The sequence below is a fragment of the Oratosquilla oratoria genome, chromosome 29, assembly GCF_046742065.1.
Source record: "Oratosquilla oratoria isolate Oo_2021 chromosome 29, ASM4674206v1, whole genome shotgun sequence".
Lineage (NCBI taxonomy): Eukaryota > Metazoa > Arthropoda > Malacostraca > Stomatopoda > Squillidae > Oratosquilla > Oratosquilla oratoria.
The window spans coordinates 23,090,205-23,115,791 of NC_134805.1; the positions used below are offsets into that span (position 1 = coordinate 23,090,205).

Sequence of the window (25,587 nt, forward strand, 5' to 3'; positions counted from 1 at the left end):
CTTCTAGCCGTCCCATCGAGCCTCGCCGTCATCATCTGCTACCGCCTCGCTGACGTTAGGCTCCACGTCCAACTACAACCATAAGCTCCACTAAGCTGTGGCCTTAGTCCGAGCTTCACCTACATTTTTCATTGTGACCCTTCTAGTGTCGCACCTTGTGGCTAATTACCAAAAGAGATTAGATATTTTGTTTTTCATTTGTCCTGCCGTTGTTCCGGACTAAGACTACTACAAAGTCTTCTCTTTGCGTTCCTTAACAGACATTTATTTCTCATGACACCTCATACTCTTACTTGGTAATCCTCCTCCTCGGCAATTTGCAATTATTATTTCGAACTATGTGTTCTTGTCATTATCTGCACTTCATGTATATTGATTCTTTGCCAAATAAATTTATTATTATTATTGTTATTATTATTATTACTATTATTATTATTATTATTATTAATAATATCACTATTATTATCATTATTATTATTATTATCATTGCTTCATTCCCTATTGAACTTGTGACCCAAAAAGCTCACCCAAGGCCTCTCCCCCTTGAAAATCGCCTTCAACCTATCACCCTTTGTGCATCTCACTATTTTGCCCACTTCTTCAGTTCCAGTTATTTCCTCTTGCGTACCCTTCTCCCAGACTCTGCCAGCAACTGTTCCAGTCCATCTTTCAACTCACCTTTATGCGCAGTGTCATCTGCAAACAACAACTGGCTCATCTCACACTTCCTTCCACTCACACAAGCTGACTTCAACCCCCCTGCCTCCCGCCTTCACGTTTGCCTCCATTACCGCTCCGTCCATACGCACGCAGAACAACCATGGCGGCACTACAGAGCCCTGATCATCGCAGCAATTTCAACCAAGACCCTCACATGGGGGGTAATATTCCCGGGGGCGGCAATTCTAGTCTAGACTTGCTGCCCGTAAGGCTGACAAAATAAAAACAATAAAAAAGAGGTCAAACAAGCCTTAAATATCTTATTTCTACGTTAGAATAAACAAAACATTAAATATTTCCCCTTATCACAACCACATTGCAGTCTGAGGAATGCTTTTTCTATTAGTTATGAAAAGAATACTCTTTAATTTCCACATAATTATACGGCATAAACAATATATGCATATCTTATCATATACACCAGTATCCTATAATTACTTTGCACAAATTAGGGTCATAGGCGGTAAGAGATGATGGAGGTGGGATGCGGTGATGGGGTGTGGGGACTGAAAAATTTGACTCGGGGTTGGCACTTGGGTATGTAAAGACTGGTCTTACCTTTTCCTCAAATCGATCTCTCCATTCTTTATCCTCACACAATTTGTACTACTCACGTTGAAATTTTTGACTGCCTTCAATCAATGATAAATACACATTTCAAACACTTAAACAAATACATAGAGACTAACGGTATATAACCATGCTACTAACAACCTTGATCACTAATCTGTTAAATTCCTATTTGAAGAAAATAAAAGTAAAACAAAATAATAATCAAGACTAGTACGATGAAGAGTTTGTGAAGTGAACAAGTCATGTGGCCATAATGTGAATATAAACTCAAAGTTCTGAACTTTTGGCGGAAACACCTGATGATTCTTGTTTGTGCTTACAGAATATTTTATTGTTCAGAGGTATTTGTCACTTTAGTAAGATTTTTCTTAGTGTCTTACAATGATTAGTATTTTTCATAGCCTTGTCCTTATATCATATTTTTGCCAATTGACATAAGATAAGCTGTGTCAACATTAAACCCGGCGTTTGTATCATCGATGAAAGGCGGTTGCCTTTTGCTGTACAATAGTTGTCAAGTCAATTACAGAAAAGGACTGTTGTAATATGTGTATTAGAACGTGGATGATATTTTTAAAATAGATCTAGAGTGAAATATGCATAATAAAACATATATGTGCATTAGTTATTATAGAATAAGTTTATTCATATTGCCATTAGTGCCAAATTTCATTTAGTGATTTCTACTTGTACGAAAACAGTGGACGCCACTCGGAACGAGCATACAATAAACATTGTCGCAGAGATATAGCGACTAGTGGGAGCACAATTGACCGCTGTAAATATATTTGATTAAATGTCTGTTAGTTATATATCGTAACTCGAGTGTAATATTTAATAGCCAGTGGTAGTTCAACATAACAAATTAAAATAAGTCCTGAAATACAAGTTACACTGATGTTTTGCAATCGTGGCAAAATAGGAACACGTCACCCGCACAAGTGTGATAGGATGTGAAATTCTTAGTATTTGTGCGACAGCATCGACCTGTTTAATTTGGTATTGGATAAAGATTTCTACACATTCAACTGTTGTTACATTTTCACCTAATAAGAGACAGGAGGAATTTGATATATGGTGCTAACTGGTAGTTTAGATTAGTGGTTGTAATTTTGTATGTTCGGTCCTAGTCCTAGAAGTGAAGTTCAATTCCACCGAGCTAGGATTAACCACTTATTGATTAGTCAGTGTCATGTATCTGGTTTACTTTGAATGGATTTTACCTTGAGTACAGAGTATATTTATGCACTGCTACCCCTTCCATAAAGGGGTTACTTATCCCATTTCCTGTATCCTATCAGACTGCAAAGCCAAAGATGAAAGAAGGTTGAATCCTGTTAGCTAGTCCCTTCCAAAGCAGAGGGATGCTTGTTGTAGGTGGCACTATTTTTACTGTATAATAATTATCATTGTAGCTGGCCCATTGTCACAGATTAACACTGCATGCAGCCAACACCCTATAAGAAATCAGGCTGCCACACTGGAGTCACAGCCACAGGCCTCATAAGGCCTCTTCCAGTAAACATCAACTGTAATTGTTCTCACCAGATAGTGGTAATGACCTGTCAGATGATCTTGGTAACATTATGTAGATACGGGCGCATCCACTTGTGGTGCCACTATCGCACGTGTACTGTTTACAATGCAATCTTTTGCGGGCCGTTTAAATAAGTATGTCTCAGTTTGAATGCTTGTATCATTCAGCGCATGCACAGGATATTCAAATTATTTTGTGCAAGTGTATGCCCAATTCTTGAAGTACAAACAAATTTTCACCGATTTAAACGGAAGTTTGGTTATCAACCTCGTCAAAATAGTTTTTCGAGTAAAAATATTAAGGTAAAGCCTCAATAACAAATATTGTAAATTAAAGAACCATGTTTTTTAACCTATTTCCTCTCGGAAATGAGAAGCTTAAGATCGTTGGTTAATCGACATTTGAGATATATTGCAACACATGTAGGCATATAGTCACGCGTGAAACCATGCGCAGCGCCGCTATCACCATCTTTTGCGCCCCGTTGGATTTTTATTTTTCTATGGCTTAGTTTGAATGCTTGGAGCGTTTAGCACATTCGCAGGGTATTAAAATTATCTTATTGTTAAACAAGTGTATGCCCAGTTCTTCAAAACTTTACTAATTCTTACCGATTTCAATGCAATTTTTGATATTAGCCTTGGCAAATTAGTTTTCCGAGTAAAAATGTAAAGGCAAGAAACTAAATTATATAATATTTAATGTAATAATGTTGTTTATTAGCCTCTATTCTACCGGATATGAGCAACTTTGAAATCGTTGGTAATAGTGCAGCTGTGCAATCTAAGAATCTTGAAGCTTAGATGCCTATTCAACATATCGTTGCCATGGCAACGTAATAGGTGTTGGTAAGAACAGTGTAAGAGGAAAGTCCTGCATTGTTTTTGACATGCTCAGGAGATTTGTTGACCCATAAAACCTTCACATATGATAGATGTTTGTAAGAACAGTATAAAAGGAAGGTCCTGCATTGACCATTGTTTTTTATATGCTCAGGTGATCTGTTGACCCATAAAACCTTCACATGCCAAGTTGCATGTCAGTTGTGCCAGGGGTTTGGATTTTATTGATTATTTCTAAATTGACAACAGTTGCCATGGGAACATGATAGATGTTAGTACGAACAGTATAAAAGGAAGGTCCTGCATTGTTTTTGACATGCTCAGGAGATTTGTTGACCCATAAAACCTTCACATGTCAAGTTGCATGTCAGTTGTGCTAGTGGTTTGTATTTTATTGATTATTTCTAAATTGACAACAGTTGCTATGGGAACATGATAGATGTTAGTAAGAATGGTATAAAAAGAAAGTTCTGCAATGTTAATGACATGCTTAGGTGATTTGATGACCCATAAAACCTTCACATGTCAAGTTGCATGTCAGTTGGGCCAGTGGTTTGTATTTTATTGATTATTTCTAAATTGACAACAGTTGCCATGGGAACATGATAGGTGTTAGTAAGAATGGTATAAGAAGAAGGTCCTGCAATGTTAATGACATGCTCAGGAGATTTGTTGACCCATAAAACCTTCACATGCCAAGTTGCATGTCAATTGGGCCAGTGGTTTGGATTTTATTGATTATTTCTAAATTGACAACAGTTGCCATGGGAACATGATAGATGTTAGTAAGAATGGTATAAGAAGAAGGTCCTGCAATGTTAATACAGTCGTACCTCGGTACTCGACCGCCTCTATACTCGACCAAATCGGTGCTCGACCAAAAAATTCGAGTAGAAAATGCATCGGACCTCGAACAGATTTTCGGTACTCGACTAGCTCGAACAGCGGGTAAGCGTCAGTTCGACTCAGACCGCCAGCGGAGTAAGACGTACGCAGTTTGTTCGAGTATTTCTTCCCAGATTTAAACTTTTTCGTGTTGCTCTAGCCCTTAATAATGGGTCCAAAGAAAGACAGTGATAAGGGGAAAATTGGTTTCGGTGTTCGAACAAATCGGTGCTCGACCACCACCTCAGAACGGATTATGGTCGAGTACCGAGGTACGACTGTAACATGCTCAGGAGATTTGTTGACCCATAAAACCTTCACATGCCAAGTTGCATGTCAATTGGGCCAGTGGTTTGGATTTTATTGATTATTTCTAAATTGACAACAGTTGCCAAGGGAACATGATAGATGTTAGTAAGAATGGTATAAGAAGAAGGTCCTGCAATGTTAATAACATGCTCAGGAGATTTGTTGACCCATAAAACCTTCACATGCCAAGTTGCATGTCAATTGGGCCAGTGGTTTGGATTTTATTGATGATAATCTGAAAATTGAAAACTTAATAGTTGCCATGAAAAGGCAAATACGGTATGATGGAGATGTCACACATTGTTTTTAACATGCTCATGTGATTTGTTGATCCATAAAACACTAGTATTCAAAATTTCAATAAAATTGGACCAGTGGTTTGGAGTTTGTGTGTATTTCTTTACCAAAAATCTTTACAAATTACCACCCTTAATTCTAACATTTTGTTATGGTAAGTCTAGCCAAAAATGAGGAATTAAAAAATAATTTAAAAAATCATATCTCCTTTATTTTTGAAGCCATTTCAAAAATTTAAAAAGCATTTTGTTTCTAATAAAATTGCCTTTCATATGCAACAATAATGTCAGGATTAAAAAAGAAATTGAATATTTTGTGCCCGTATCTACATTATGTTACCTAAGATCATCTGACAGGTCATTTCCACTATCTGGAAAACATTCTCTCAGTTTTAATTTATTGGGCAGTAGCTTTTTCTTTTTCATGAAGTGTTTTTATGGGTATGATTCTTTATAGTAACAAGTTACTAGTACTTGGCTCAACAAGGCATAGGGTAAAAGCAATGACTTCACTTGCATCTACATACCTCCTGGTGTAGTTTCCTTACTTTCACTTTCTTCTGGCTAAAACCTTAATCATTCAGATTAAAGTTTCAGCCAGAAGAAAGTGAAAGTAAGGAAATTACACTAGGAGGTATGTAGACGCAACTGAAGTTATTGCTCTTACCCTATGCCTTGTTGAGGCAAGTACTAGTAACTTGTTACTGTAAAGAATCAGAGAGGAATAGGATTTGAATTTGCATAAGAGAATGTAAGGCCTGTCTCCAGTACACATGACAGCCAGAACTCGATAATGATAGTACCATCGCTGGTGGTTTGTGGTGAGAAATAAGGAAGATTTAGAAACTGTATTCCATAATTTTTCCTTCAAAGTGATAGCCTAATGCCAATGCTATTAGTATCAGTGCTTGTAAAAAATGCAAGAATTTTGGAAATCCCAGCCATTATTTGGCAGAACCTATTCTAACCAAACTTTACCGAACCCAGATTTGAACAAAATGAAATACTTCCCAGCCTCTTTTCTGGCAAAAATATAGCCATTTAGTGAAAATAGGATATCACTGTAGTCACTGTACAGTAAAAAATAGTATTGTATATTGGAAATAGGTGAATCTTTCATTCATGAGAAATAAGTATTTCTGTGGTAGTTCTCGTTGTCGTTGTTACCAAGACTGTGGCTGAGGAGTCCCATTTCCCTGAGGAATGCCATGGCTGGAACAGGGTTTTGTATCAAATCCCTTATAGAGTGTATATTGTATTGTTGGCGTGCATGACTGAGGTCCTTGTTTGACGGTATCTATGTTGTGGGACCATTTCCCAGCTGCCAGCATATAGCATGGGACCAGACCACCACAATGGAAATAAGCGTACATGCTTTTTTGTGTTATCCTTGGCAATTTGCAATTATTATTTCGAACTATGTGTTCTTGTCATTATCTGCACTTCATGTATATTGATTCTTTGCCAAATAAATTTATTATTATTTATTATTATTATTATGTGATTGGCACAGATCCGTAGTAGTGATACACTTTAGTATCTGCCATACTGTATCACATGAACACAGCCCAATAGTCCCCCCACCCCCAAGGTTTCCTACCTAGGTGCGGACTATGCAGTGTGATGGGCAGCAATAAATAAAGTACCAAGTATGAGCAAAATGTAGTTGTGATTGATATATATTGATATGTTCTTTCAGGATCTTCGTCTTGTAAGATCAGAGATGGAGTATACCTTATACGGTGATTATGACTATGAACCAGAAGGAGAATATGCAGACTATTATGATGATGTAAGTGATCTAGTGTTATAGGACCATCATATTTACAAAGCATATAAACAAAATGCACAGTTGTGAATATTATGAAGGTTTGTTGGTATATATGTGAGTCACCTTAAGGGCATAGGAACTGGATGGTAAATGAAAAGTATGAGTGACCCAGTTTGGTAGATGTTAGTGTAGAAGGGCTGGTAATGCATGTTTTCTTTTTTTGGGTGCATTAAATTGTTAGATGATAAAACAGGGTTATGTTCTTCAATGCTCCAAAATATTAGAATTGTCCCATCTCCTCATTTAAAGATTTTAATTTTATTTTATTTAATCTAATTTTATTTTGATTTAATAGAATTGATTACTAATCTACTTGGTAATCATGTTACTATAAAGTTTCAATCATTTCATCAATGTTGTACTCTTACACAGAGAAATCTTGGGATCATATGAGGCCAGGTACTAAATGAGTAGGCCTACTTAAAGGAATTGTGTAAACAAACATAGAAATCATCTAGAATTGTCTGATTCATTGATTATTATTATTATTTTTTAATTTGATCATTATATTATGCTTTTACAGGAATACTATGAAATACCGGAAAATGGCAGAGAAGAGGATATTGAGGAAGCTCCACCTGTGGTGTTCACCTTGAAGGAGATTTTGGAATATTGTGTTGCACCCACACTGGCAGACTCCTCCACTCATTTGACCAGTGTTTTAGTGTGGTCAGCAGTATTTACCCTGACATCACGAATTGGTAAGTTTAGAGAGTGAGGTGGACAAGGAGTGGATATTAAAACAGACTTGAGGATCTGTGTAATGTATATATATATACAGGTAGTCGTCGACTTACGACCGAGTTCGGTTCCGACAGACAGGTCGTAAGTCGATCTGGACGCAAGTCGGATTTTATATATATACAGTATATATTACCCTTTATATATTATTTTTGTTACTGTATATATGTTTTGTATATTATATTTAGCATACTAAAATAATCTTAGCATCTTTGAACTATGTTGTATAGCATTTTTAACCTTTTTATAATTTTTATCTGATTTTCTTTGGGAAACGTAGCTTAGGCGTAAGCATACTGAATAAAAACCTATCATCTTTGACCTATGATATTAGATACTGTATTTTTCAACATTTTTTTTACAAAGGATTACAAAGGCGGAGCATGCCGACAGGAGACCTTTTGATTCATATCTAGGTCGGATGCAAAAAAAAAAAAAAAAAAGCTATAATAATGTAAATAACAAATAAAATACATAAATAAATGCATAGGTATAGTTGAATAACAAACAAACAGGTAAATACTAAATGATGATAAATTAACATATAACTAATAATAAATGAAAATCACAGACAAATTATAACAAAACAAAAACAAATAATATAACATAAATTATAATCATTACAGCATCTTACTTAGGTATTTATCTAAATGATTCTTAAAGCTTCGAACTGAACTACATTGCACTACCTGTGCAGGAAGTTTATTCCATTCATTAACTACACGGTTGGCAAAGTTGTTTCTACCTACTTCCAAATTGAATCTATTTCCGGACAGTTTGAGACCATTGTTTCTTGTCTGATTCTCATTCAATGTGAAAATGTTGTCACTTTTGATGTTGTCAATTCCCTTTAAAATCTTAAAGACCTGTATCAAGTCACCTCTGAGTCTACGCTTTTTTAGGGAAAACAGATTCATGTGCTTAAGTCGATTTTCTTTAGGAAACGTATGCATACTGAATAAAATCGTATTATCTTTGAGCTACGTTCTTTAATATTCATTAACTTTTTATAATTTTCGTTAGGAAACACAGCCGAGGCCTACGCATATTGAATGAAGTCCTGTCATCTTTGACCTACAAATACTTTTTTGTTTGTTAAATTAAAATCATTGCAAGGCACAATTAGGAAAATTTCTATTTCAAAACACATTCTTTTCGTTTACGTACTATACCGAAAATATCGACAACAGAGCATAAACAAAGTTTACTGTTACATTTTATAATCGCAAAACATAAAAATACAAAATGCTGTACCGAACATATTGTTATCGACAACAGACTAAGCATAAAAAAGTTTTACTGTTACATTTTATTAATTGCAAAACATATAAAAATACAAAATGTAAGGTAACATTTTATTTCAAAACACATTCTTTTCCTTTACATACTGTACCGAACATATTGTTATCGACAACAAACTAACCTAGGCATAAAAAGAAATTTTACTGTTACATTTTATTAATTACAAAATATATAAAAATACAAAATGCAATGCAAAATTAGGAAACATTTTACTTCAAACAAACAAAATGAAAGAATATTTAGCTGGCTGAAATGCTGACGCTGCCCGCAGCCTGCTAAAATTGTCGTACTTGCGTCTCGTGGCGTGCAAAGTAATTGTACTGCACTGCCAGGCATAACATTGCAATTCTATTACTCTATTAAATGTTAAATATTATTGCACTATCTTGTGGTCGTAAAGTCGATCAGTCGTAAGTCGCATAGGTCGTAAGTCGACGACTACCTGTATATAGAACAGCCCGAAGGGACTTCTTCCTGTCTTCAATGTTTCTGCATGATGAAACAGAGGGGGGTGGGGAGTCACCAATTAAATCCAGCAGCCTTGCTGTGGATGTGCTGTGTCTTACTGCATTGCTTCTGACTCAGGACAATGGCAGGATGCAGGGATGACCCATCATCCAGGAGGAGTCAAGGTGAGAGGGAGGGAGGGAGGTGGTGGTGGATGGGAGTGGAATGGGTGAAGATAAAATGGGCTGAAGTGGAGTTATGGTATATATAATATATATGTACATATATATATATATATATATATATATAATTTATTTTTTCTCACTCCTTTCTTGTTCTATTTCTTTAATGGAACAAAGTTGAATGCCATGAAACCATTTAATGGACCTAAGAATATATTTAAATATTGGTGATTGAGCATTTTTTCATGTCTGGCTTGATTTTCAGTTTTGATAGATTATTATGATTTTTTTAAATAGAGGAGACTGTAATTGAGGGAACACTGTATTTAGGATTGAAGCATCACTATTTGAGTGGTGGTTAGGAATTTAGGCAGTTTGAGTTTTGCCTGGTGGGCAAGCAACTTTTGCAGGAAGGGCAAGCATACTGCTCTAGATTACCTTCCTCAAAAAGTCTGCCATAAGGAAGCATCCTCCTCATCCTCTCTGGGAGGGAAGTGCTTAATGTTAGACCAAATAGGGCTGATCAGAAAATGCTGGGATGGTGTGGGCATGTGGAAAGAATGAGTGAAGATGAAGAAAGACTAGCAAAGACTATGGAAAGTGGAAGTGGATGGAGGGAATTTAAGGGGAAGACGAGGAATGAGGTGGATGGATCAGATGAAGGGAATATTGAGGAATGTGCGTTGAAGAGGGAAAGGAAAGGGTAAGAGGTAGTCGTGAATGGACGAGGAAACGAGAGACCGAGGGGCTCTCTTCTTGCTTGCTTTGTGTCTATTTCTTGAGTGAATGGGGAGAGGGGTAGCTATGCAACAGAGTGGTAGTGCTGTGTCTCCCTGCATTTTCTCTGACTGGAGCAAGTGTAGTGAAAGAGAAGAATGAAAGTTTGTCAATGAAGTGCTAAGATGGGAGGGGAAGTGAATGGATTATTTGGGTGGGTGAGGGGTAGGTGTAGGATGGGTGTATGGTTTGCCATGGTCACCCATATCACACAACAAACTCGTCCAACTCAACATGCCAACCCCTTCCCTGCGACATCAGTCCAGCAAAAATCCCTTTCAGGGGAAGTTAAAATGATTAGTGAAGAAAGATTAGGAAAAGAGTTGTGGAAGGCAGAGGTGGAGGAAGTGAACATAAGGGGGTGACCCAGGATGAGATAGATGGATGGGGTAAAAGGGGCTTTGGGAAAGAGGGGAATGTCTGTTCAGGGAGAAGATAAGATAGGGATGAGTGGAGGATGGTTGTGTATGGATGATGCTGTGATGCATGGAAGAGAGTGGGTGGAGGATGTGGGGGTGAGGGAGTATGTGTGAATGACATTTTGATATAGTCCGAAGGGATTTCTCCCAATCTTCTTTTTTCTGCATGAGGGGATGGAGAGTAGGAGTCATCAATTACATAAAGCGGCCTCGCTGTGGATGTGCTGTGTCTTGCTACATTGCTTCTGACCCAGGGCAGTGGGCAAGACGAAGGGATGACCCGTCATCCAGGAGGAGCCAAGATAAGAGGGATGAATGGGAGTGGAGTATGTGGGGGGGAAAAGCCTTTGGTATATGTATGTATAATGATTGAAGATAATGAGACAGGACCCCATGAGTGTAGCTCCCTTCTTGTACTGTACAATTATATAAGTACTACTTGGTATCATCAGTGAATATTTACTGTGAATAAAAGTGACCCTAGAAGAACGAGGAACTATGCTTGTAAAATTTTTCCAGATAGAATTTTTACCATTCAACACAATGAGCTGTCTATAATTGTTCAGCCAGTCTCTAATTAAGTTTAGCAAAGTAAGTTTAGTGATAATAGGATATGGCAGACTTACCTTCTCCCTGCTCTTTTCCCATCAAAATATCTAGCGGATACTGTATCTGTGAATTTTTCTTACCGTAAATAGAATCGAGGGTAGTAATTAACAGATACCGTAACTGTGAATTTACCGGATAAAGAATTACCGCATAAGGAGGACTCACTGTAGCAGTCCATGCAGCAGTTGCAATAATCTTGTGTGCGGTTTGCTTACGTGTTGCCTTCCGCACAAGAACATTAAGTCCAAGTACAATAATCATGTCAGATCCTTGGGGAAGTGTGACTTGAATGTAACAGTTATTAATCCTGCTCAGTTGGGTAGCTGGTATTCATTATAGATGCTGTCATTCCCTACGTTTTGGGTCACCAGTACACTTGGGTTGCTTTGGTAAATGACATGAATTTGTAATCTTGCTATATTTTAGATGTGATTTCATTTTATGTTTAGTTAGTATTTTTTTAACACTTGATTTGGTAAGTTTTATGAAAAAGATAAGATGTTGTTGGTCATTGTAACATATGGAAAAGATATGTAGATAAATAGGAATACAACCGCAAAGCTGTTTATATCATCTTTTCTGTTTTAATCAGTTTTCTTTTGTATTTTCTTGCAGTAAAACTACCATCACTGTTCATTCACTTAGCATCAGTGGGATGTGGTGCCGCAGTGACGTGGTTCATGTTCAATGACAGAAGCAGTTTCATGATAGCTCATGCTGGAATTGGTCTTATCATCTTGATCTTTACACACTATGTGCTTGGAAGATTGCGGGGACCCGTCTCCTGTTTTGTGTGTGTAGCATTTTTAATTGTCTGGTGAGTGAGTTGTTTCAGGGTAGATATTTACTCTGTAATTTATGTCTGTTGCTATGAGAGTAGGGTCTGATGCTTAGGATTCTGTAATAGGGCTTTGGAATTCCAATTGAGTTGTCAGAACTGCTCATCCATTTTTCACTGTTCATATACATGGAGAATGATAATTATTGCCTCAAGTTTCACTGGGTAGAAACCCGTAGCTACACAATGGCTGGCAATAGTCCTCAGCTCCTTCCATAGATCCCTCTGAGAAGAAACTTTAGACAGTTGTCTGTGTTGTATTAGTATGAGGTTTCTATGTCACATGTTTATTATAGGAGAGGAGATGAGGGTAAGAGGAGAAGAACAGCCTCCAATTGTCAGCTCTCTATACATGAAATAGTGGAGGAAATACAGTTGAAGATGAAAGAAATCTTAGGACTGGTCCAGAGACCATGGGTCAGCCAGGATCAAAGGACTCGTTTACGAAAAATAATGGTAAAGATGAGTTTCACTGATTGGAAACTCGCAGCCCTTCAGTGGTCAAGCCCTCCCATAAATCTCCCCAAGACTGTTTTCTGTTTTGTTTTAGTGTAGATCTGCTTGTGTGAGGAATAGGAGGGGAGCAGCTGTCAGTTCTCTACTTTCCTTTTGTGAAGGAAAGCTTTTCAAAGTCTATAATGTGAAAGAGTATTGGAGAGTCTTAAGCTGATAGAGATCCTGAGTCCAGTCCAGGGACTATGTACCAACCCCTTGAGGTAGAGGTAACAGTACTAATTGGATACGAAAATGAACAGCAAAGAAATTATTCTCCCAGACATTTTTCTTGCAGGACCATCTTGTGTAGGCTCTTGTTATTGGTCCCTCATGGAGAATAGCATTGTGAGAACGTGGAAAGGGATTGGGAGAGGCAGAAGCACAAAGGATGTGATTTCTTAAATGTGGATGTAAATAACATAGCTGGAAGAGGATAAGGAGGATCAAAAGATGTGTAAAAGAAATTGTGTAAGACATACATGGAAATAAGTAGATAAATGAAAGTATGTAGAGGAAAGAGTGGGGGATGTGAAGAGTGATAAAGTAGACAAGAAAAGCAATAAGTGTAATTTGAAGAAAAGAGAGTAAAGGAAATGAGTAACATGATGTCTGGAGAGGTATAAAAGTAGTACTGCTTTGTTTCTGTATAATAATGATAATAATTACTACCCATAATTTCAATGACTGGAAACCCACAGTAGCTGACAACAGTTCCTGACCCCTCCCATAGATCTCTCTGGAAAGAAACTTTGGAATGTTGTCTTTTGTGTTGTATTCAAGTGGTATTGTTTCCATGTCACCAGAGAAAGAGTAGTTGTCACTTGTTAGTTCTTGTGTGGGAAGGGGAAGGAAATGCAGTTAAGTTGATGGAGATTGATCTCAGGCCTGGTCTGGGAGTATTGACAATCTTGGAGATGAGCAGCAGGGAGATGGTTCTATCTGATGTCCATCATACAGGACCACCATTTGCAGATGTTCGTCATTGGTCCCTGCTTCTACATGTAAAGTATTATGTATGTATCAATACAAAATCATTTTTAGTGGTATTTTTTATTTATTTTATATTTATGTATTTGTTATTTTATTTTATTTATTTATTTTTATTTTTATTTTTTTCAGTGAATTACACCTCGCTAAAGCAGCAGACTGGCACAGTATACGTGGAGCACAAATGATTATTCTCATGAAGATTGTGTCCATCGGGTATGATGTGGATTCTGCCATCATACCATCCCTACCCAACCCCATTGAGTATGCTGGCTACATCTTCAACCCTGGGACTGTTATATTTGGACCATGGATATCAATTACAGCCTACAGACATGTGTGTGAACCCATGACATGGGTAAGCTATTAATACATATACCAAAGGCCTTTTCCCCCTTACAAGGGAGGTAGCCAAAAACATACATACATATACCAAGGCTTTTTCCCCCTTACAAGGGAGGTAGCCAAAAAGGAAAAGGCATTAAATCATTCCCATCCATTCCATCCCTGAATACACTCCACACCCCTCCACCCTCCCTCTTATCTTAGCACCTCCTGGATGACGGGTCATCCCTGCACCTTGTCCACTGCCCTGGGTCAGAAGCAGTGTCGCCAGACACAGCACATCCACAGCAAGGCCGCTTCATTAAATCGGCGACCCCCCCATCTCCGTCCCCCCATGCATAAAAGGAGAAGATGGGGAGAAATCCCTTCGGGCTGTGTCAAATTTTGCTCACACATACTACCTTACCCCCCATCCCCCCACCCATTCCACCTCATGCATCAAAAACACAGGCATAAAATCCACTCCCACCCATTCCATCCCCATATACTCCACTCCCATCCACCACCCCTCCCTCCCTCCCTCTTTTCTTTGCTTCTCCTGGATGATGGGTCATCCCTGCACCTCGCCTACTGCCCCGGGTCAGAAGCAATGCAGCAAGACTAAAATGACCTACAATGTAATTATAATGTCTTTGTTAATTATGTGAATGTATTTCATGTTTTTAGGTATCTAATCCGGGTCAGAAGCAATGCAGCAAGACTAAAATGACCTACAATGTAATAATGATGTCTTTGTTAATTATGTGAATTTATTTCATGTTTTTAGGGATCTAAGAATTTCAAGACGTCTGGTATATAATTTGAATTATTTTTAACCCACTGCTATTTGAATTGTAAGATTTGTACTGTATTTGTCTTCTGAGGTTGGTGTTTGTTATGATTGATTCCTCAACATATGGTGTCACTTTTTTCAGTAATATTGTTTCTTTTCAGAGTTTTATGTGGATTGGTCACATAGTAAGATCTCTGTTTTGGAGCCTCTTCTTCCTCTTGAACTCTACTTGCATGACCATGTGGCTGATTCCCGACACTGCTTTCAGGTTAGTCAAGACCAGAAGAAAATAATTCATTCCATCAGCCCAGAATTGGATGTTGTATCATTGAGTAATCTATTAGCACCAAGAAGGCCCCTCAAAATTAGCTTAAATTGTCTGATAGCTAAAACAAAATCTCTTAAAAGGGTACTAGGCTGTAATTGATTAACCTCTTCACTCCGGGGCACATCGGACGTCTGGCAGCATTAGCTGCCGGACGTGCGATGTTGCGTCATAATAATCGCATTATAAAAAATAAAGTCAGTGCTCAATCGTTCGTTCTCTTTCACCCGTGTATTTTGATAACCATAGAAAATTGATGAAGCCAGTTTAGAGAGAATGGAAATTATGTAGGTACGACTACAATAAATATAATCAAGATGGCGACGTCGGCATCATCGAGTACCCACTTGCTCCTCATGCCGCCTACGTAGGCGTCACCGTATGGAAGTGGTTAATCAGGCCACAGGTCTTCTGCAGAAAAGACCAGGGGCAATAGATTGATTGATTGCATTAATCAGTTAAGAGCTGTTCTTAACCCATTAGGATCCAAAGAGTCTCTAGTCTCGTTAGAATCATCAGACATGAGCTAGAACAAGATATCTGAAGAAAACCCTGGGATTTAATGGGTTAAGATTATGAGGTAAGCATTGTACAATGGGTTATCAGCTCAAAGTTTCTGTGTTGTGATTCATGCTCATTGGTGCTACATAGAAGCCCAGTAAATAAGTTATGGCTGATGATACTGTTGCACTGGTAGTCTGGCACAATTTAAGACCCAATTTAATGTGACAGGTAGCTAATAGGCAAATGTCAGGTCAGTTAGGCTTGATATAAATAGGAGTTAGTTCCATCAAGACTGCAAAGCAAACTAAGTATTTGTTGAAAATTCCAGTTTTAACTATTCAAGTGAGAATCGGTTCCTGACCACAATACCGTGTCAATCACTCAAGACCGTACTGGCCATAATAATGATAACAATTTCCGTTTTGATTTGTTGACAGATGGGCCAGGGCTTACCGTGATGCACTGTCCTATCGCAGCAGCCACTACTTCGTTTCTTACCTGAGTGAGGCCTCGGCTAACATAGGAGGTCTTCAATTGAATGGGGTCGCTCAGCCACAGCATGTCGAGGTTCCCCGATCATTGGTTGAAGTTGTGATATATTGGAATATGCCCATGCACCACTGGCTCAAAACATGTAAGCATACATACATACATATACCAAAGGCTTTTTCCCCCTTACAAGGGAGGTAGAAGAAAAAAAAAAAAAAAAAAGCATAAAAACCATTGCCACCCACTCCATCCCCAATACACTCCACTCCCCTCCACCTTCCTCATCCCCCCGGCACCTCCTAGATGACGGGTCATCCCTGCATCTTGTCCTCTGCCCTGGGTCAGAGGCAGTGTCGCAAGACACAGCACATCCACAGCAAAGCCACTTCATGTGGTGGGGGGAAAAGAATACTGCCACCAAGTATTTCCACTTGGATCGTAAGAGGTGAGAAAAACGGGACAGGGATTGGGACCAGGCATCCTTCTCCCTGTAGCCCCACAGGGGACATTCCTAAAAAAAGTAAAGGTAAGCATACATACATATACCAAGGCTTTTTCTGCCTTACAAGGGAGGTAGCCAAAAAGAAAAAGGCATAAAATCATTCCCACCCATTCCATCCCTAAATACACTCCTCTTCCCTCCACCCTCCCTCTTATCTTAGCACCTCCTGGATGACAGGTCATCCCTGCACCCTGTCCACTGCCCTGGGTCAGAGGCAGTGTCGCAAGGCACAGCACATCCACAGCAAGGCCGTTTCATACATACATACATATATACATACATACATACATACATATATATCAAAGGCCCATTCCCCCTTATTTGGGGGTGACCAAGTCAAAGCATGTAAGCAAATGAGAATAAACAAAGGGAGAAGAGTTCCTTCATTACAGTGATACACTGCTGTTGTAGCAGATATCAAGTACTTATCATAATTCTTTGGCTACTTAGGGGTTGCCACAGAAATGAATAATATAGCCCTGGGTATCTCTTGCAGAATACCCATGGCTCCCAGGTAACTGGCAGCGACCATTGGCCCATAAGTCACTCAAGAAAGAGTGTGTTGTTATCTGAATAAGGTCATAGTAGAGCAATGTCTCTCCATATGTATACCAAGGTGCTTCTTTCCCCCTTATAAGGGAGGTAGCCAAGTCAAAATCATGCGTACCCACTCTCACCCAATCCAGTGCCATCTGCCACCCTTTCCTCCCTCTCCTCTTAGCTCCTCGTGGATGAAGGATCATCCCTGTCTCCTGCCCACTGCCCGGGTCAGAAACAATGCAGCAAGACACAGTACATCCCCCTCTCTATCTCCTCATGCAGAAAATAGAGAAAATGGGGAGAAATCCCTTAGGATTTCATTCAGATATTAACCATACACTACCACCTTCACCCCGACCCCATCCCCTTCCCCCTACCTTCCTTGCTCAACATAAAAAAAGAGAGAGAATTAAGGCAACGTAGGTTGAAATATTGTGTATACTCTATGTGGTGACTACATCTGGGGAAATTTGATTCTGTGATCGGGCCTATTCTTTGTTGGTGACTTGAATAGTCTCATCATTATTTTATTTGTGTATTTTCTTCTTCCTCTTCTTCATTGATAAGATTTTTGTACAGAAAAATAGGCCATAATTGAAGGCAGTGCTGTGATGTATAACTAACAACTACGTGCAACACCCTTTCTTTTTCAGACGTCTTCCGCAAAGCCAAAGGACATCTGGGAGCATTCTGGGCAATCCTCTTAACCTACGCCATGTCAGCCCTCTTCCACGGTCTTAACTTCCAACTAGCAGCTGTTTTGCTGTCCCTTGGTTTCTACACTTTTGTGGAGTTCTCATTCCGTCAAAAGTTTGGAGACCTTCTCGATGCCTGTGTCCTTTCAAGACCATGTCAAGAAAACTGTGGACATAAATACAAAAGTAAGATGATTCAGGAGAATTGAAATTATTTTGATTGACAAGAATTTTTGTCTCTGTTTCACCAACTGGAAATGTGCACCTCTACCATGGCCAGCAGCAATCCTTGGACCCTACTATAGATCTTTCTAGAAACATTAGATTATCAATGTAGGACTTCCAATGTCACTGGCTTGTAGTAGTAGTAGGCAGGTAGTAGTCACCATTTGTCAGCTCTATGCATGTGAAAAGATACATACATATACCAAGGCCTTTTCCCCCTTTCAAGGGAGGTAGCCAAAAAGAAAAAGGCATAAAATCATTCCCACCCATCCCATCCCTAAATACACTCCACTCCCCTCCACACTCCCTCTTATCTTAGCACCTCCTGGATTACGGGTCATCCCTGCACCTTGTCCACTGCCCTGGGTCAGAGGCAGTGTCACAAGTCACAGCACATCCACAGCAAGACCGCTTCATTAAATCGGCAACCCCCCCTCTACATCCCCCCATGCAGAAAAGGAGAAGATGGGGAAAATCCCTTTTGGCTGCATCAAATTTTGCTCACACATACTACCTCACCCCCCATTCCACCTCATGCATCACATCATCATCCATATACAACCATTCTCCATTCATCCCTGTCTTCTGTTCTCTCCTGTCCTTCCTCAACAGACATTCCCCTCTTCCCCAAAGCCCCCTTCACCCCATCCATCCATCTCATCCTAGGATGTCCCCTCATGTTCACTCCCTCCACATCTGCCTTCCATACCTCTTTTACCAGTCTTTCTTCACTCATTCTTTCCATGTGTCCAAACCATCCCAATGCTCTTTCATCAACCCTATTTCCCAATGCCCTTTCCACCCACATTCTCCTCCTCACCTCTTCATTTCTCACTCTATCTAGCCTAGTAACCACTTCTCAGACACCTCATCTCAAACACATTCAAACTACTCTCTTCCTCTCTTATGTTCCATGTTTCTGCCCCATACAGTGCTGTTGGCACAATCACTCCTTCATACAATCTCCTCTTAGCATCCATTCCCATTCAGTCAGAGTTTATAGAGATCTTAGGCTTCTCCTCTAGATGGAGCCAAAGATGGGTTTTGAAGACAGGTGGCAAGGATATTATTCATGAGTGAAAAAAGACTGTGGAAAGAAGGAGATGGAGTGAACTGGAGAATAAGAACAAGATTGAGCTAGATGGGATAAGTAGGGTCTTAAATGCATGAAGAAATTGAATCAAGTAAGGAAGAGTGTGCAAAAAATTAGGGTTGCTTCTCACTGAGGCTGACGAGTTTAAAGATGAGCAGCAGGGAGGTGATTTTCTCACATCCATCTTCCAGGTACTGTATGCATCATTGGTCCTTATAGAAAGGGTTAATCAAATAAAGCAAAGTACTCATGAGTACATGCTAGAAATCTGGCAGTGTTTTTAAAACAACCTTGAAGAACTGTTAATTTAAGAAAATCTAGGTATTAAGGAAAAAATGGTCACATACAAATTCAATTTAACATAAACATGAATGGCTAAGTGTTTGATTTTGAACTTTTTTGTCTTTCTTCTTGACAGGTGGCAGGTGGTTCATAAGGCTGCTCAATATTGCCTTTGGTGCTTTGGCAGTAATGCATCTGGCATATCTTGGCGTCATGTTCGATTCATCACCACAGGAACAAGAGAAAGGTTACAGCATGGAACATACACTTCTGAAGTGGTCCACCCTCAATTTTGTCAGTCATTGGATTGTGTTGGCATTCTATATTGTCTATTCTGTTTTATAATGTGAAGCAGGAAACACAGGTCTACCTTTTTCTTCTCTATAAAACTTGTAAACACAAGAGTCCATTTTGTTTAAACTGTGTGGTTTCTATATTGCTAATTTAGAGGGAAAAAAGAGGTAAGGCAAAACAGTTTTACGATTATACACTGGAGTCTTGCAATTGACAGGGTTTGGGCGGTTTTCAAGGCGTTGAAACGCAGTTTGTTGAAACACGAATCATCTCCATCTTAGCAGACAAACTAAGAAATTTGTGCTTTTTTGTGTGGATTGAATGTCAAATTTGCGAGTTTAGGTGTTGGATTAAGGTTTAGGGGTATTGAGGTCAAATCTGTGAGTTTTCAAAACAAGGGCCATCAAATTGCGCAACCCCAGTGTATTGGAAATCTTGTAACTTGACCATTTGATTTTTTATATTATGATTGATTGAATTATTTTCCTCAACTGAATGAATTTATGAAGCAGCATTGCTGTGGATGTGCTGTGTCTTGCGACACTGCTTCTGACCCAGGGCAGTGGACAGGATGCGGGGATGACCTGTCATCCAGGAGGTGCCAAGATAAGAGCGAGGGAGGAGGGTGGAGGGGAGTGGGATATGTAGCGAATGGAATGGCTGGGAGTGGTTTCTATGCCTTTCTCCTTTTGACTACCCCCTGTGTAAGGGGTAAAAAGTCTTTGGTATATGTATGTATGTAACTGAATGAATTTGACAGTTGTTAAGAAAAATACATAGAGGATTTCTGGTACACATGGGTTAATCTAGGCATGTTTTGATGACCCTTACAAACTGGGTTTTCTCATAACTGATGATCTGGCAGGAACCAGAAAAGATAAAACCTAAAAATATTAATAACTAGCCTTAAGTGGAGGGAACAGAAACTGCAGTGATTTTAAGACAATAATACTTGTTTTTATTTTTCATAGTCAAAGAAAAATGTAAAGACATGTTTTATAGCTTCAGCTGGCAGATCAGAATGAGAATTTTTTCATTCTTTAACTTAATGTGAGTATTATGGCATCAGAAGTCTAATATCCTTATTAGATCTCTTAACTTGTTGATGTCAAAAGATTGTACATAAAAAAAATCCCTTGAAGATGATATTTTCATACAAAGCTGTTATTATTTATTTTGTGTAAAGTTTAATTACATTAATATACAAAATTATAGATTTTTTTTATATATATATATGAAGATAGTATCTGTGGTTAATTGTAATCTTCCACAGTGTATGTGGATGGTAGCCCTTAGCCGGGAACATTAGATTAGACCCAATGGCCATTGATGTGTTCTCTTCTGCCACACAGTATGGATAAACAGAAGGCTTTTAGTGTAAGGGTAGAATATGCATATAGTAAGAATTATTTGAAAATGCTTTATGTATGTATTGTCTGAACAAGGCATCTGGTAAACCTGACATGTTGCAAACATTTGTACATATGAAGCCTTACTATCAGCACTCATTTTTGTGTCCACCTGTGGATTGGAACTTGGGTCACTTGTGCAGGGAGCGAGTGTGTTACCATCAAACAATCCAGGTCTCCAGCATTGTAGGGTGTCTAGGAAACAGGTCATGATGACCCCCCCCCCCTCATTTTCATGATACCAATTTTTCTGTTTTGTTGTGTATGACAGTTGGAGTGTTTAATTGAATCTCATAACTTTGATGTATAATTGAAAACCATATTTTTATTGTAGTATGATGAATGTAATGATATAAGTAAATCATACATGAAAGTGTGACTGCATTATAAGAAACTGGACATACACATATGTGTATAAATGGAATTACCTGCTAGGCTGTTCATAGTAGGCGATTTCAATTGGAAGGAGGTTGATTGGGAGAGAATGGATGTAGGCACAAAATACTAGACAATCCTGTTATTTTCAGTTTCTCAAAGTCTTGCTTGTTGAGTCTTTTCACAAGTTCTCAAGATGAGGCAGATACATTCAACCCAACTATCTCCAGAAACAACCACTACCTTGCTATTATAGTTCAAAAGATTCCTCACGCACAACATTTATCTGTCTAAACTCGTATAGTATATTTTCCCCCAAGTATTTCATCCATCTTATCCTCACAATTTTACTGCACAGTTTATCAATCATGAAAAGATTTCCTATGGTTTGGATACTCCTTGTCTAAGGTATTCACATGGTAGAGACTGCCAGCCAATGTTACAGTAATCACAGAGTCAGGGCTTGACCAGTATATTGCTCTCCTTCCACATATGTAGTCGTAGTAAACCTTACACTTGTTATTTTCAGGTTCCCAAAGTCTTGCTTGTTGAGTCTTTTCACAAGTTTTCCTCAAGATGAGGCAAATACATTCAATCCAACTATCTCCTGAAACAACCACTACCTTGCTATTATAGTTCAAAAGATTCCTCACGCACAACATTTATCTGTCTAAACTCATATAGTATATTTTCCCCCAAGTATTTCATCCATCTTATCCTCACAATTTTACTGGACTGTTTATCAATCATGAAAAGACTTGTCTATGGTTTGGATACTCCATGTCTAAGGTATTCAGATGGTAGAGACTGCCAGCCAGTGTTACAGTAATCACAGAGTCAGGGCTTGACCAGTATATTGCTCTCCTTTCACATATGTGGTCATAGTAAACCTTACACATGCCAGGCTTTTATATAGGCTTTGCAAAGGTGAAAATACAAGTCCTTTCATCATACTTGACAAAGCACAGATCTCTGCTTGTAAACAAGACACATTTGTTGTTAATGGCCATGTTTTCACTGGTAATGCCTTATATAATTAATCATTTTGTAGGATGTATTTGTATAGGCTTGAGAAGCCATAATACCTCAGTTAATTAAGTTTTGCAGTTATTCTTCGTCCGTCACTAGTGTTAGAGCTTCTGTCACTTCTGTGCCATTCTCCTCATTGATTGTCTGACATTTCCAATTCCTCACTTCCCCAAAATCTTAACTTTTTTCAGTTCTTTCCTTCACCATTATTAGCATCACTATGTGTCTATCAACATAGAGGTATTGATCAGTGCATTGGAGAAAGATATACTTATTATATGTGTAGATGTACAGTTGGGAAAGCAAGTTCCTCAACACTTTCTGGGGTGCAGTGTTGGGGTAGGGTAGAAATTGTATATAACAATGGTCTTTTTCTTCTTGTAAGGGAGTAGCTGAGTCAACTTATGCATTGACCCTTCACGAGAGAAAAAATACAGAAAGGTGATATCCCAAGTCTCCTTATTCAGCCCAATTTAGTAAGAAGTAGAAAACTGTGTTCAGCAAAAATAGATGGAGTGAACTAGAGAAGAACATCAAGAATAAGAAGGAAGAATGGGTTAAAGGGGACCTTGCATGTGTGAGGAGTTTCTGGAACAGGGAGGAGTTTTTACTAGAGTAGTAGAGCCTGTCAGAATTAGAAATGGAGAGAACAAGTGGTTTGAGGTAAAGGTGGGACTTCACCAGGGATGTGTCATGTCACCATGGCTTTTCCATGTGTACATGGATGGGGCAGTGCAGGAGGTAAATGCAAGGGTAATGGGCTGGGGATTGGTGATGGTTAAAGGAAATGGAGAAAAATGGGAGATGAGCCAGTTGTTGTTTGCTGATGACACTGTGCTTGTAGCAGGATCAGAGGAGGGATTAAGGAAGTTAGTGATAGAGTTTGGGAAGGTGTGTGAAAGAAGTTGAAGATAAATGTGAGTAAGAGTATGTGATGAGATGCACAAGGGGAGAGGATGGCAGCAAATTGGAAGTGAGTATTAAAGGAAAGAGGCCAGAGGAAGTGGATGACTTTAGATACTTGGGTGCGCATGTGGCAGGAAAGGGAGGAATAGAGGTGGAGGTAGAATGTAGATTGGGAAAACCAAGTAAATGTCTTAGTAGATTAAAAAATGTAATGAGAAATATACCTTTAGGAATGGATGTTAAGAGAAGATTGTATGGCTGGATGATCGTGCCAACAGCAATATATGGGGCAGAAACATGGAACATAAGAAAGGAAGAGTTTAAAAGTATTTGAGATGAAATATCTGAAAAGAATGGTAGGGGTTACTAGGCTGGATAGAGTGAAAAATGAGGAAGAGAGCAGGGGTGGAAAAGGAGTTGGGAGATAGGGTTGACAAAAGAGTATTGTGATGGTTTTGACACATGGAAAGAATGAGCAAAGAAAGATTAGTTAAAGAATTGTGGAAGGCAGAGGTGGGGGGAGTGAACATGAGGGGGTGACCAAGGATGAGATAGATGGATGGAGTAAAAGGGACGTTGAGAAAGAGAGGAATATCTGTTGAGGAAGGGAAAAGGCAGGAGATAGGGGTGAATGGAGAATTTACCTAGTTGTATTTACCTAGTTGTATTTTGCGGGAAGGGGAGCTATGCTCGTGTTGTCCCGCCTTTGTATCTTGCAGTGTCTAGTTTGTTTTTAAACTCATGAATGGTTTTTGCGCATACTATTTCATTGTCCAGTTTGTTCCAAGTGTCCAAAACTCTATGAGGAAAACTGTTTTTCTTCAGTTCTCTTCTATAGCTATGTTTTTTTATTTTCTTTCCATGTCCTCTTGTGTTTCTTTTGTCCCAGTTAAGTAAGTTCTCACTATCGAGTACCTCTGTGCCTTTCATGATTCTGTAGATGGTCAATAGGTCACCTCTCTCTCTTCTTTGCTCCAGTGTCGGTAACTCCAGTTTAGCCAATCTCTCTTCGTATGATAGGTTTGCAAGTGCAGGTGCCATTTTTGTAGCTGCTCTTTGGATTCTTTCTATTTTCTTTATATTCTTTTTGGTACTGGGGGACCACAATGTCGCTGCATACTCTAATCTAGGCCTTATCAATGTAACCAATATTTTTTTCATCATGTCTTCGTCCAAGTATGTAAACGCCACTTTTATTGATCTTAGCAAATTGTAAGTCTCCCCGACAATTTTGTTAATCTGTATATCATAGGACAAGTCGTTCGTGATAATTACTCCCAAATCTTTTTCGGATCCTACTTTCTTTACTTCTTTGGTTCCAATTGTATATTTTCCTGATATTCTGTTTTTGCTTTTTCCAAACTCCATTATGCTACACTTCTTAGTATTAAAGTCCACTTCCCATTTCTGACTCCAGTTCCATACCCTATTTAGGTCTTCTTGCAGTGCTTCACAGTCCTCATCAGTTTCTATTTTCCTTAGCAGTTTGGCGTCATCGGCAAAGAAGCTCATGTAGCAGTTCACGTCCTCATCCATGTCATTCATATAGATAGCAAACATTATTGGTGCCAGCACAGATCCTTGCGGTACTCCACTGATCACCTCTTTCCAGTCTGAATATTTTTCTCTGAGCACTACTCTCATCTTTCTACCAGTCAGAAAGTCCTCTATCCATTTTAGTAGGTTTCCCTGTATTCCTCCTATGTGTTCCAGTTTTTTTAGTAGTTTTCTGTGTGGTACTTTGTCAAAGGCTTTTTGCAAGTCTAGGAATGCACAATCAGCCCATCCATTTCTTTCTTGCACTATGTCTATTAGTCTTGAGTAAAAGCATATTAAGTTTGTGGAGCATGATCTTCCTTGTCTGAATCCGAATTGTCTTGGGTTTAATATGTCATTGTCTTCCAGATGTTTTACCCATCTATTCTTGATTATTTTCTCACAAATTTTGGCAATGGTGCTTGTTAGTGATACTGGCCTATAGTTGGTGGGTTCTTCTTTGTTTCCTCCTTTGT

General features: G+C 38.9%; 1 protein-coding gene across 1 annotated transcript; it reads left to right on the forward strand.

Moving 5' to 3' along the window:
- The first annotated feature begins 1,971 nt into the window (after positions 1 to 1,971).
- On the forward strand, positions 1,972 to 20,325 carry por (Protein-serine O-palmitoleoyltransferase por). Its single transcript, XM_076211883.1, has 9 exons — positions 1,972 to 2,071; positions 6,862 to 6,954; positions 7,517 to 7,694; positions 12,086 to 12,287; positions 13,923 to 14,148; positions 15,069 to 15,175; positions 16,174 to 16,370; positions 17,921 to 18,148; positions 19,699 to 20,325. The coding sequence occupies exons 2-9, from the start codon at positions 6,886 to 6,888 to the stop codon at positions 19,905 to 19,907; spliced, it is 1,416 nt and encodes a 471-aa protein (XP_076067998.1). The 5' UTR covers positions 1,972 to 2,071; positions 6,862 to 6,885; the 3' UTR covers positions 19,908 to 20,325.
- The last annotated feature ends 5,262 nt before the right edge of the window (positions 20,326 to 25,587 follow it).

Coding starts and splice junctions, on each gene's coding strand:
- por (XM_076211883.1), top strand. CDS start 6,886: ATGGAGTATACCTTATACGGTGATTATGACTATGAACCAGAAGGAGAA. Junction 15,176..16,173: donor ATTCCCGACACTGCTTTCAG/GTTAGTCAAGAC, acceptor ATTTGTTGACAG/ATGGGCCAGGGCTTACCGTG. Junction 16,371..17,920: donor GCACCACTGGCTCAAAACAT/GTAAGCATACAT, acceptor TTTCTTTTTCAG/ACGTCTTCCGCAAAGCCAAA.